We start from the raw sequence: 14,942 nt of genomic DNA on the forward strand, positions 1-14,942 counted from the left end.
TTTTAAATCTTAGAAGCATACATTTTTATTTGTAAAGTGAAATATTACATTTTAAATTACTTACAGTGTTATTAACATTAAAGTGAATGATAATTATTAAAGTCAATCTCAAATTATTACACCATTATTTTATAGATCAAGTATAAATCTAACTGAAAATCATACTTAAATTTATTAATTTAACTCACCAATATTAAAAAAAAAATCGCACTGTGCCTCAGTTATTAAAAAAGTCTAATAACTTAGCCTACAAACACATAAAGTATTTAATCAATTATTAGGATGTGGATTTTAATGAACTAAAAAAATACCTAAAAATAATTTTTTCATCATTTGATTCATCATAGTTTTCTATTTAAATACATACGCTATTAATTATTAATGTGTAAGTTGGCCACTCTTTGTGGACTGTAATACTGAATTATTATTAATAATAGTTATATTTTTTAAGTAGGTACCTATTTAATTTTTATAGTGTATCGATAATTAATGAGAACAAGGTCAATAAAAATAAATAATATATTACGTTAAGCCATAAAGTAATATTTCAACGATAATGGTCATCTTTAAATGAGCACAATTGTGTACAAAAATTAACAAAACATCACAGTAACGGGCAACGGTAATATACAAAATCACGTTAAAATTAATAGTAAAATGAGGAGTATCGCGTATAATAATTAATATTTACATATAAATTATTATCTATCTGAGCACTTCCCTTTGCTTGGACCTATGCACGACGCATACGACATGATCAGAGGTAGTACGTTCTGTTCAAAACTCCCAACGAATAGATGGGCCCACGGTCCTCGAGCCCACACGGCCACGTCTTCACCGCCGTGTGTTTCCAGGGACATGGGTACCAACGATGGGTATAGATCGAATTTATCACCTACATAGTTCGAATATGCCGAGTGGCAAAAGAAAAACATTATGTACATTATTAGTATTAGATAAAGTGCGCCGAGTGTGTACATTATATAGGCTGCGGGGTGTACCGAAATTAATTTTTCACTTACCGTACTTGGACGGCTGTTTCTGGTACTTGTGGAACTTGGCAGATGGGCCGTTGGCGTAACTCAAAATCGAATAACTTTCGCCGCCGCGTTCCACGCGCTCGACGATCTTGTCAACCCTAGATGGATATCCGTTTATGGTCATTGTGTGTGAATGGTCCGACGTAACCACTACCAAAGTGTCTTCTGGGTCGGTGACGGTGTCAGCTACATCCACAGCCCGAGAAAAAGCAATCGTCTCGCTTAACGCCATGTGTGCCTAGTATTAAGTATACAGTATTATTAGATAATATTCTTCTTGTTGGCAGTTTCAGCAAACAAAAATTGATAGAGACAATAAAAATAATTATAATAGTTTAACGTGATACATATATACAAATAAAACTATTCTATTTAATAATATGTAATACATCAATCTTTGATGATGCATTATTTTGTGTAGGGTACTAGGGTACAAAATCTTAAAATCTATCGGTATGATTTTTTTCTGTGTTTTTTATTGACAATCTTTCGAAGGATACTTTTCATCCTAGAGTTCAACTTGTGAATTTTGTTTTAACTCATGAAAATCGAATATTTTTTTGTTTTTATACAAAGTGATTCTTTTATCAAATAATACTTATTTTTTCAAATTAGTGTTATTTGATAAAAGAGTCAAAAAAAATTTACCATGATTGAATATGATCTTATATTTTATATAAAGAAAAACAATATGTATATGTAAACTAACTGTTAATTGATCGTTCAAAGTGCATTCGTGTTAAATTTGGTTTCCTAATGCTAACATTTAGCTTTACGCGTGCGTATAAATAATATTTTTGGTTTTCTGATTTATTTTGTAGATGATATTTCTGACTTGCCGATCTTATATAGCTATCATGCCAGTGTTGCACTTTCAAATATTTTTGACCACTTAAAAGCAGAATTTTTCAAAAATTATTCTTTTCTCAGGCATCAAGACTAAATATATTTTTTTAAATATTTTTCTAAGTTTTTATCGATTTTCTAATAATTCCCTTTAAACTATATTATTCGTTTTTACGATTAGGGGCATAGATGTATAAATTGTTTTCTGATTTTATGTACGGTATCCAGCAACATAGGTAGTTGTTACCATCGTACACTTAGTTGTCCATTAATGATTAAATTAACTAAAACTTTGTTCAATTCGTTATTTATACTTTTTGTTCACAGACAATATGGCGTTATCCTTATACGTTTAATCTTTATATACGATTAATTGTAATATTGCATGAAACACATATACAAACGAATTTTGCTTCTGTCTTCTGTTTTATTGTCAGGAAAAGCTTTCGAAATGGATGAACCGACCTTGACTAGGTTTTTACAGGCATATCGGTATTGGAGTATGGTGATAAAATATATTGGAGAAGGACTGAAGACCCATTTTAAATTTCCAATGTATCATTTATAATAGGTATAGTATCAATATAATGAGAATAATTTATCAGAATGAAATAATGCTGTGGGGAGCTAAGCTCCCCCAAGCTCCCTCTACATACGCCTATGATGGGCATAGGCGAGCGCAGACTCTTTCGCAGGGGAAGTTTGTATAGGTTAGGTTTTTAAATTGATTACGATTTATTGCAAGGTTTATTAACTATACCAATCAAAAACTTAAAAAAAAAACTAAAAAATTTAAAAATTTAACTTCAGAGAAGAGCAAAGAAAACAAGTTGGCTCCACAGACCATAGAGTAATACTCTATGCCACAGACCGCACGGCATATACCCGGCGTCCCGGCTAGGGTTAGGTTAGCGTACACCCATGTGGTCATTTTCACAGGTATTATTTTATAATACGCAAGACAATTGTATGGATTAATTTTAACTTGAGCAGAGTGGGCTAATATATTTATAGTATTTTATATTAAGCTAAGGCAATTTAGGCGTTGTTAATACTGTGTATTTTGAACAAATATATCAACTGTACTCGCGTGAAATTCCGAATGCGCTTACCAAATTCTGATGATGTGCGTGATCGATTCGACCGCCCTCAACGAATAGTACATATCCGTTTTCGTTCTTCCGCAATACTTCGATAGCCGCCATAGTCATTTCGCTAAGTGATGGTTCGTCTCTTTCCACTTCTTTGGTGCCCGTATAAGACATATGGCTCATGGAAAATAGACCTTAAATTATAATATAATTAAATTTCAATAATTTATGTTGTATTGGTGACCAAGTATTATAAATGATATGATATGCATATCGATATTTTTTTAATGTCTTTCAATTATTTATTGTCATCAATGAAAGTGTTCTACAGGTTATTCAAGTTGTTGTTTTGAAAACAAACACGAAGAAATGGGATTGAAAAAAAATAAAGGCAAGTAATACCTAGTCAATTTTAAAATTGTAAAAAATAAACGATTTTTTCGATATATTGAACGCATTACTGCTAAATTTACATTTAATGTGGAAATGTGTTATATACGTACAAAATATATATATGCATGTACTATATAATATTATTAATCACCTAATAGTTTATCCACGTCTTTTAGATTCACGTCCGACAGTTCCGTTTTGTTTTTCACATACTCGTACATTCGGTGGTTCTTCATCATGTTCACTTTCCACTCGGCGATCAGGTCTCGGCCATCCTCTCGATTACCGTTCATATTTTTTGGCAAGAATTCTTGTCGACCTCCTCCCAAAATTACCTGAAAATTGTATCATACATTGTTATAACTGAAAGTATCGGAAAATCCTTATTCCGACTAAAAATCGTCTTGTTTTTGTACATCTAACTCAATTCCGGGCGATTGAGTCATCAACTGTTGAGCAATATCCAAACAATCGTCCGGTGCGCTGCTTTCCCAACCTCTGTTTGCAGAATGAGCGTAACCGCCAGCCGGCGACGCGTGCGTTACTCTATAGACGACAAAACAAGATATATCGTGAATCGATGGTATTAAATTTAAATCAGAATAATTATAATTAAGTCTTTTGCCCATTCGTGTTGAAATAAATGATTACCGAGTACGTTGAATGTATTGAATACAACTCTAAATATCAATATTATATTAATATGACGTAATGTACGTCAACGTCGTCAACCACTGATCATTCATAATATATAATATTATATACATTATATTCACTGAAAGCTTGTTCATCCCCATGTTTGTTTTAATAATTATTAATTGATTTGTTTAAATTTAGATTTTTGAAAATGTTAAGTAAGAACTTTTATACGGAAAGACTAAAGACCATACTTTTAATTATTTAAAATGTTTATATAATTTAAGGTGTGTCTTGTGGCGATATTAGCTTTTTTTTCAACTGTCAACCAATTTTTTGAATTCAATAGGTAACTACAAGTTTGAATAAAGATTTAAAAGCATAAGAACATTAAAAAAAAAAAAAATTATTTCATTAAAATGTTTGTATAGAAAGGGAGAGATTCTTATTTGAAAAAAATAAGTATAGGTACACACTATACAGGGCACATGTAAATTTTAAGTCCTTATAAAATATATTAGGTACTAGGTACTTACTAAAAAATTCCAAAAATCAGAATTTGAGTAAATTAATTACTATAAAAGATGCGGGTGGCCATGTGTGGTGAATCGCTATAGTACATTGCCTTAGGGCTTAGAGGTAAACAGCTGATGTTTATAATATATATACTATGTAATATTACCCATAAGTCATAAGACTACTGATGAAGTCTTTGGGTTGTGTTTTCTTTAAATTGTTAAGGGATAACGTAGAAACTGTCATAATTGTAATTTATAACTTCCTGCTGTTATCTAACTTAATGTTTTGATATTTTAATAGGTATAATATACCTAAATAGCAACATACCTAATGTATAATGTACCTGTATCAGGTATAAATCTGTTTTTTTCGCTTTTTCAACTTAATAAAAATGAGCTAATTACTCAAAATTTAGAAATTGCAAGATCAGACAGCTTCTGGTAATAATTATTGTTGATATAAGTATATGCGATACATGCGGGTAGTCTTAGGGCGTGTATATCGCGTGTATACACGTACTATTATAATACCCATCCATTATTATGTTGCATTGTTGAAGTATTATTAAATAATAAACTTTTTATATAGATGTATCTTGAATGGGTCAATAATAAAGAGTTTATATATTATCTCATTAATGGACCACTAATATATTATATAATGAAGGTAATAGAATAATACGTATTATAACCTTAGAATAATAACGGTTATAATAGTAGAGTAGATCGTATAATTATAGTAATAATTGTACTTTTTCCTGGTGGGTGGTCTTATATATCTGGTTCTATAATCAAGAAATGTTCATCCCACCTTTATTTTAAAATGTAGTCATCTTGAAACCGGTCTGGGTCTTGTATTAGCAAAAAAAATTCAATTAAATAAGGAAAACTTATAATAAATTATAAAAAATTACCAATAAATAATTAAAGTATAATGTATTTATGTTTTCGTCAAAAGTGTTTGTCATGACTTCATGAGCTCAATTATTATTTTATTTTATTACCGCAAAAATATAATCTCTACTGTAAAGTTAAAATTGGATAAAAATATTAATTGATTTATAAAAATTTGTCCATTATTATTACTATCAGGATTTATTGGCAATGGCGTATTACATTCTGCATACATGTCACACCTATTTATAGCCTTATAGTAACATAAATTTCAATTGGTATTAGGTACTATAGATATATACTCGTAATTCACTGGGATTAAACACTTTAGATCAATATACGCTATTAAATTGGTATAAAACTTAATGCCCATAAAAAGTACTTACTTTTTTCACATCACAAATATTTTATAAAACTCTAAAAAAGTCGATCCCAAAGTAAATATTCCTAGGAAATTTAAATCAATTTGATGTGGTTTTATTGTTGTGCTCTTTATGATAACTTTTTCAATGTTTTTCATAGAATCAAATCGTATAATATATACTTAATAGCTGTATGTTGGCATTTATACAATGATGTATAGCACGTACGTATATTTACCTACTTACTCAGAACACGGCTGACATCCGATTTACTCACCTTGTAGTAGTGACAATCCCAGTAGACTTGCCAGCCATCTGAGCCCACCGCAATATCGAGTCGACTTGGTTCTTGGATTCTAACGACGCTTTGCAATCGTTTTCTCTGACGGCGCCCGACACGCCTACCGTGCCCGAGTTCGCCTTGACGCCGGTCATGTAAGCAGTCGACGAGCAAGCCGAATCGGCTACTTGTTTGTCAACACAGTATGTCTATATATATATATGTATGTATATACACAAACACACACGGATACGTATGTATGGAAAAAATAGAAATGTTAACGTGTAAACGTGCAAAATATATTATATTAAAAATCCTCATCAGATGGAATTCGTCACAATATAGAGTATATATTATATGACGTACAACATAAGGTATATAATATAATCTATATCATACAAATGAAATGTATATATTTAATGATTTTGGAACCTATTATTATTATTTTTTTTTTATTTGTTGAATGTCGACTAGCTAGGTACCCAATCATATGGAAGAATGTCGTTCATAACAGCCTCCGCGTACCTACAAAACAGTTTCACATACAGCCATAGGCGTAATAATCGCATCAACAAGACCACTAAGACTTGAGGCGAAACAGCGAGCAAACAGATACGAGGTATGTGACACACAAGCCAACAGAAGACAAATAGAGGAGGAGTGGCAGGAAGATTGGTCAAGAGCAATCACCGGAGAGTGGACGAGAAAATTGATACCGGATATCGCAATATGGACAGACCGCCGATACGGGAACGTGAATTATCACCTTACTCAATTTCTATCAGGGCATGGATCCTTTGGTGAATACCTACACCGATTCAAAAGAAGAGACACAGACTAGTGCCAACTGTGCATGCACGGAGTGGATAAAACGTCGAGCACGCAGTGTTCAAATGTGATGTGGTACGTAATACGGAGAGAATTGGAAGCGTACATAGGGAAGGAAATAACACCGGAAAAGGTTGTTGGGTTAATGCTCAGTCCAAAGGAGTACTGGGACAAAATCGAAGCAACTGTCATAAAGATCCTGAAGACCAGAGAAGAGGTGGAATGGGAGAAAGAAAAAGCCAGAAGAGCCAGAGAACGACTGGTTAAGTTAAGATAGAATGTGAACCGAAGGCTAAAATGTAGGTGGTAGAGCCCCTCGTTACTTGTATTATATTTATTGCATTGTCATTTTTATAGTTAAAACAATAAAAGATGTAACACGGGAGGCAATAGTGCTCACGCGATTTCCTCCCGTGTTACGATTCAAAAAAAAAAAAAAAAAAGGTGCCCAATCATAAGGTATAACCGTTATACTCGTTAGTATAATAATTACGATGTAAAACGTTTGCAGGGTTGTACTATTTTTGCCTCGTTTTAACTATCGACACTACGGAGTCTAGAACACATAGCTTTAGGGCGAAACATAATTTGGTATCCATGATGTATTCTTGTACAGTTAAAACCAAAGACCTGCAGTTCTATACTTCTATAGACTTGCTGATCGTGTTCAAAAAAGATTCTTCTCTCATGTATATTATTATATACGTATCTAATTTTAAATACCGCCTTTATTGCCCGTGACTCGTGTGTCCTCAAAATTCCTGTTATATTCACACTTCTTAAAATTCCCTCGGGGGTTCGTAGACGAACAAATAATAATAATATACACATAGTACATATAACATAGCGTATAATATACCGTACCCTGACCAATCCGGTGTACGGGAAGTTTTCAAACGTCAGCGAAGCATTACCGTCGGGAAACGCGCTGCCGGATAACTGTTCCATGTGCACTCTGGCCGCGGTCACTGTTGCTATAGACATGCCATCGCCTAAGAAGAACACTATGTTCTTGGCCCGACCGACGATCGGTTTCTCTAAGTCTTTGAGCCGACGCCTCAGGTCGGACATGCCCCGGTTCATCCAAAAGCTTGCATCTATTTATAGGTTATAGGTATTAGGTATATTACACGAATCGAGTAAAATAATTATTTAAAATCGAAGGGATATCTTTATGAATCTTTAGCATAATAATGAACATAAGCGATATAAAAATATAACTAATATATAAGATTTATTCTATACTAATAGTAATAGGTATAGTTTTCTACAGTAAAATTTTATATGTGTACAATGCAAGGCCGTAAAAGGGGGGTCAGAAATCCGGACCCCCTCCCAAAATTTATAAAAGTAGAAATATTTAATGTAAACTATAGATAAAAATGACAAGTGTTCAGTAAATATTTCAGAATATTTAAAAAAATGTTGGACCCCCCCCCCAAATTTTTTTTCAGTTAGGACCTTGGTACAATGCACCAATGCATATACTATATTATTTGTGTATTGTGAATTTTTATGCGATGTGAACGTAGATAAATCTAAATATACAGTAATATCCTATACTTAGTAAGTACATATATAGATATTAGATATATGTTTCAGGAGCATCGTTCCAGTTTTTATACAGTCAAATTTTATGAAACGTCTTTAAAAACAAAATTCGAAATATGCCTGCAATAATTTGTTGTATCATCAATTTTCATTAAATTTAAGTCACACTGTAGGAATGGCTGTACGAAATGTGTATATTATATTATTAGATATAATATTATTCTTAAACGAAATTTATAAAATTAATTTAAACACAACATATACGTAAATAATAATAAATAATATTTTTTTAATATTTATACGAGCTTCTATAATATCATCCAGATGACCAGACCAGTGCGCTATAGTTTTTTATTATAATCATATATTTTACTGCATAAACATTAAACAAAGGTATGTGTTTGAAAATATGATGATCGTCAATAGACGTTTATATAACATGATTGATGTATTAATAAACGTAACATTTGGCACATATTATATACAAGAAAACAGAGAGGCACAACTGTAAAAGTATAATTGAATAAGTCTAGTCAAGGTTACAACTTAATGGAATAACGCTCTTGCGGCCTCCAGCTGTGTTATAAATAGATATATTAATTCATGAAAATATTTTTAATTTGTATGCTTATAGTAGTTGCTGACATAATATTTTAAGATTAATCACGACCAGGACCAGTTAATTTTTTTATATAGCTATCAAATTTTCTTTTGGAGTAGGTATTCACACTTACCATATTCTCGTGTCTGCTGTAGAGGCCGTCCCTTGTCTGCAAAATAATCATCTGGAAAATCAAATAGAACCAATTGATGCGAAACGCCCATCAATGCCGATGTGGGTAGTTACCTACGTATGGCTATGTCGTAATCGTATGCCAATCGATATGTAACGATTGACCCCTAATGCAGTCATGGGTGCAAAATCATAGACGATATCATAAGACCGTGTCAAGAAATGTAAATGACTAGGTAGACTTTGATTCTGACGACCTCGCTGCCGTCAAAATGTGATAATCACACGGGAAACAGAATTAAGGGGAACCCACTGATCACTATAGGAATGTTTCGAGTTCAAAGAACTGCAGCGTATTTAATATATTCAATATTGTATAGGTAAGTATTTAAATTTGTAGTTATATATTAACAGAAAGATTACTTATGAACAATTTTCTTAAATTAAAAATATTTTTTTTTTTAGATTTCATCTGTACAAATGTTTTTAGCATTTACAGCAATATGCTGGCATACATTCAATACTATACTATTTTATATTTCAAAGAAACAAATAACGAATATCTAAAGCCCATTTAGATGAGTAAAAATTAAAATTATCTTTTCATATAAATGGAAAAATTATAAAGTTTGATAATAATTGCAATGTGTTAATATTAAGAGGACACAACACCCGTATAGGTCTATCGTCTATGTTGTCTGCTTGTCTCCATCTTACAAATGTACAATAACATAGCAAATTTATGTTCAACATTTCCAATTTTGTGTCATACGGTTTAATAATATGGAGTTAATTGACCTATTATTAAACTTAAAAGTGAAAATATTATCGGCGTTTTTAAGAATTTTTAAATCGTAATAGTTTACATACTTTAATAATCATATCATGCTTAAAAATTCAAATACCGCCAAATGATAATTAATCAAGATGTTCTTACCTTTAGGCTTTAAGTATGACAGTAATTCAATTCCCTCTATTAATTAAGCTAACGACATAGCATTGGGACTGTTGAACATTAATTTTGGTGTATTATGCATTAGTAAGACGGAGACAACACACATGTAGAGTATACACACGGCATAGTCCTCTTAGTAAATACGTGAAAATAACATAAATTATCTAAAAACTGTAATGCGATATTTTTAAGTTATAATTTAGAACTGTAAATAGGTAGCTATTATGATTTAACTAAAATCACGGACCAAGAACGATTAGATATTAAACACCATATTACATAATGTAATATGGAACTTATCAATAAGTAGTATGAAAACTAAGTTGGCTTATTATATGTATCATATAAATACAAATGTGAGAATTTAACCACGATAGTTTATTGTAAAAATAATTAATTCAATAGGCATGCATAGACACATCGCACATAAATACATTATATTCATGATTTAAAAAAATAAATAAATGTTTCATTTCATTTATAGCAAAATAATAATCTTGACTAATGTTGTTTTTTTTAATTTAATTTTTAAATAATATATAAAATAATGTGAAATGTGTAAAATATAATGTATTGAACTCATCTATGACTGGAATTCGAAACGAATATGATAATTCTCAATACTCAAATGTATATTATAGTAAAACATAGATAATATAACGTCATATTGAACGATAAATAAAACATTATCACACGAGTGTACCTAAATACACATTAAAAAACATTAAATATTTACATTTAAATTGTAATAAATGAATTCACTAAAAATCCTCAAAGTCTTAATAAGATTTATGTTTTTTAAAAATAAAATATTAAAATAAGAAATAATAAAAGTAAGTTTGTTTTACTTTGACTACAATGGCGTAGGAGTTTTTATATAAAACCTATGTACATTTTCCTTACAAAAATATTTATAACAAAATATGGACTTCGTACATTTTAAAAAAATTTAACAAATTTAAAAATATCGAAGAAAATTTAATTTATAATATCAACTCGGAATAAAAAAAAAAATAATAAACACATAAGTATACACAAAGACAATTGTAGATTTATCGTATAATATCTATAACAATGTGATAAAATCGGAATTTGAATTCCTGTGTGTATATTATAAATTATAATATATTATGGCATAGGTGTAAAATAATTTTCAGTATAATATACTCATATATATATATGTAAATATGTAAATATTTTTTAACTTATTATTAACCGTTTAAGTAAGTACTACATTATGTCATTGTATAATTATTGTATTAATATAAAAATAGAGAATCTGTATAGCTATATTTTATTTTCTATGTTTTGTGTATATTTTTTAATAAAATATGTAATATAAATGGCTAATTGCAAATCACAATACATTTTTGAAATAATAGGTACTTGTATGGACTATCTATGAATAACATTTAAGTTAAAAGAGAGTTTACTCAGTTTATTGGTGCCAAAAGTATAGTAGAAAATCAGTATTATCCCACAATCATAAAATTATTATAAGCATTTTAATTTTAACGAGGAAATCTTCAATAATAATATTAATATAGTAGGTAGTTATATATATTTTTTTAAATAAATAAAACTTACCAATCGATGACCTGGGCTTTGAATATGGTTTCGACCGAGCAATTGTGTTTCTGGCGTAAACAAAAATGATTAATATTTTGATTAACAACCTAAAGTGAGAGGAAATCATGTTAACGTCTCTACGGAGACTTATGACAGTTTCTTGAAACTAATCTGTCTGGCGTGTCCGGTGTAAACCGAATGACTGGGAAAACTCAAAACAGTATCGTACGTTCATACCATGTTGTCATATTATCTGCAAATAGTAAACGGTTGTGAATGTATAATCGAAGGATTCATGATGTAAAATTGGACACAAGGACTAGTTCACTGCAGGTTTTATATTATTATTATTATTATTATTATTATGAATTTTTTATAACAATATTTTTAATATTATCTTGTAGGTGTCAATTAATAATTTCAATTAATCTTACATTAACATTTTATGTTGCTAGGTTAATAATTTTTTTTTAGTAACATTATACAAACCACATTTATCACAATAATTGTTTACCTACAAATAATTTTCATGGTGATTAATCTTGTATTATACAGCTCAATTATTATGAATATTATTTAATTGAAGAGCTTATAATACTGAAGTGTTTTAATTAAGTAGGTAATTAAAAAAAAATATGTTTTGTGGTTGTTTTTACTAGTAAGCTGTAAGTCTATAAATGATTTGGTTTTACCAATAGACAACACCTATAGGTATTTAAACCTAGGTCGAGTAATAACATAATAATAATAATTTATTCTACATTTCTATGGCTATTTAAATTCGACGATACTTTTTTTTCATACATACTTATATTATATTTGCTTCTATAAGTTTTTTATAGGCTTTGGAGGCATCGATCATAGACGATAGTGTAATGAATCAAAAAATAAGCCTGCGCGTTGCTTTTGATGAATCTTCACCTTATAATAATGTATTGACTTAAGGTGTGTATAGTCAGGTATTTATAAATATAAATTATGGGGCTGAGAGTGTCGATGTTCTTTAAACTAACCGTTTATTGTTTATTAATGCCTATATTATATTATTACGATTTGTTCGGGATCGTGAATACAGATCTATAAAATATATAAGTTATTCTTTTGACACACCTGGGTCTACGTGTTCTGTTCAACTTTAATTAATGATAATCTTACTACTCTTGAAGTGTTAACGCATATCAATATAACTTCTTACCTTATAAGCGTTGATTACAAAATAGAATCAAGACGAGAATTTTTGTATGAGTATATGAAATGAATTAAAACTATTGTAAACGTGTATTTTTAACTTATAACTTTGCAATAAGTAAGTAAGATCAATTATTCAAGCTAAGTTGTTACTGTTAGAATAAAACGGTGTGATGGACAGGGTGGTAGCTGAAAGCAGACTGGTCATAATATGAAAATGAGGGTTCTACTTATAGTGTTGATCTTTGGACTTATTGTTCCGTTTTAAGTAGTTATTATTTATTTAGTGTAAGTACATAATGTGAATATCATTAGAATAGTTATTCGCTGAATCACCTTAGGTTCAATCGTTATAAGGAATTATTTGATGTGTCTATACTTATTACTTACCACCTATTGACAATAGGCAATCATATATATTATATATATATATATATATATATATATATATATATTATATATATATATATATATATATAATATATATATATATATAATTATAAACATAAATATTATGATATATTAAGTATAAGGTAAAACCTAAAGATTTATATAAAATAAATTTGTGCCATCCAATATTAATCTTAGTAAAACATACATCATTATTTTAGCTCATTATTCATACTTCGTGTGTAGATGGTCAGTTAAGGCATAACATACTTATATAGTTCATACAACAACGTGTCATTTAGATTGTAGACTGTGGTTTGCGCTTCTGTGGACCCCCAGTGAAGTGCGATACTGCGAGTTGATGTCCGGTGATGACCGGTCGAAATACGAGGTAAAACATTTTTACTTCATTTACATATTTAAATAACGTTAAAATTTTAAATTATACATGTGCAGAAAATAGGTGGCCTCTGTTCAATTTAAATTTTAGCTAGTTTTAGAACCACTGGTGTAGAGTTTGATACAATCAAATTGTAGGCCTAAATCATTTACATAATATATACTGCAGCAGATTCTTTTTATGTCAAACGCCGCTATCTCGAATTTTCCGTTATCTAGAACTATACATTTAAATCCTCCTGAAACTATCATTACACCCAATAGCGGTTTACTCTCGATAACTAACTCGTTATAATTTAACCTTTTATTGTAATCTTGAGTGAATAATTATTATTTTTATTACGATAAGAACATATGGACAGATAACGAAATGTAATCGGAAACCATCGAAAATCCCAGCTTAAGTGAAATCAAACCATATAAAATGAAAAGGATATTACTGTAGTTACAGTTCAACAAGCTAAATACGATTCAAAAACATTTTGTTGAGATTATTACAATAGGTATGGAAAATGGCGCTTTTTCTGCATTGTCAAATTTGGAAAACATAGTTGATAAAAAAATAAACTTAAATGTTAAGTTTTTTCCATTTTATTATTTGTATATAAAATTTTGTAAATACTCGATTTTTCGAATTTTTTGATATCTCAATTTTTTTCCTGTTTTCCTTGAAAGTCTATGTAACAAAAATCTGCAGTACTATAGTACCTACATAGTACATATATGATTTAAGCTTTTAGGTGACAATGTCAATATGTACATATACTTCATATACTTCGTTTTCAACATTTTGTTTATTGCCTTGTGTATTGTACTATAGATGCATGAAAAATATATGGTATAATATGCACCATGAACTCATTGACAAGACCGTTCTATGAGACGTCGCCATGTCAGTAGCCGCTGCCCACTAAATATTGACTTATAAACTTACCTTGTATGAGTTATTAAAATCCATAAACATAATTATATAATTAATATTCGATTTTTTTTTTTTTTTGCAAAAATATACTTCCACTGTATTAGATACTTATAGAAAAATTAATTATTAATATCTAAAAATCAAAATTACAGGTGGATGTGTGGATGTTACTTAGATACGGGAAACAGAGTCATATATGGAGATATAGGACAAGGATGGTCATCCCCATGTTGGACGAAGAGAAAGGAAAAAGATAGAGGTAAAGGATCTAAAATATATCAAAATAACCAGGATTCAATTACAGTTTTATTATTATTATATCGCCTACTAAATACTTATGACAATTA

The 14,942-nt window shown here is 30.0% G+C and overlaps 1 protein-coding gene and 1 long non-coding RNA gene across 2 annotated transcripts; one reads left to right on the forward strand and one right to left on the reverse strand.

Moving 5' to 3' along the window:
* Nucleotides 1-501: 501 nt before the first annotated feature.
* On the reverse strand, nt 502-11,857 carry LOC114132612 (membrane-bound alkaline phosphatase-like). The gene is made up of 9 exons (XM_050201331.1): nt 11,715-11,857; nt 9,174-9,224; nt 7,753-7,985; nt 6,058-6,269; nt 3,787-3,916; nt 3,522-3,705; nt 2,999-3,171; nt 1,023-1,278; nt 502-895 (listed from the first exon to the last, which is right to left on the reverse strand). The coding sequence occupies exons 1-9, from the start codon at nt 11,821-11,823 to the stop codon at nt 702-704; spliced, it is 1,542 nt and encodes a 513-aa protein (XP_050057288.1). The 5' UTR covers nt 11,824-11,857; the 3' UTR covers nt 502-701.
* A 79-nt stretch (nt 11,858-11,936) lies between these two features.
* Nucleotides 11,937-14,203, forward strand: LOC126550222 (uncharacterized). The gene is made up of 3 exons (XR_007604264.1): nt 11,937-12,029; nt 13,496-13,665; nt 14,023-14,203. It is a non-coding gene; the product is annotated as an uncharacterized LOC126550222 (long non-coding RNA).
* The last annotated feature ends 739 nt before the right edge of the window (nt 14,204-14,942 follow it).

This window comes from Aphis gossypii, chromosome 2 (assembly GCF_020184175.1).
Source record: "Aphis gossypii isolate Hap1 chromosome 2, ASM2018417v2, whole genome shotgun sequence".
NCBI classification, from domain to species: Eukaryota; Metazoa; Arthropoda; class Insecta; order Hemiptera; family Aphididae; genus Aphis; species Aphis gossypii.

Excerpts from the sequence above, each read along its gene's own strand:
- LOC114132612 (XM_050201331.1), bottom strand. The coding sequence starts at position 11,823 with ATGATTTCCTCTCACTTTAGGTTGTTAATCAAAATATTAATCATTTTT. Across the intron at positions 3,706-3,786 it reads CGCCCGGAATTGAGTTAGAT|GTAATTTTGGGAGGAGGTCG; the intron begins GTACAAAAACAA and ends TACAATTTTCAG. Across the intron at positions 3,172-3,521 it reads AGACGTGGATAAACTATTAG|GTCTATTTTCCATGAGCCAT; the intron begins GTGATTAATAAT and ends TTATAATTTAAG.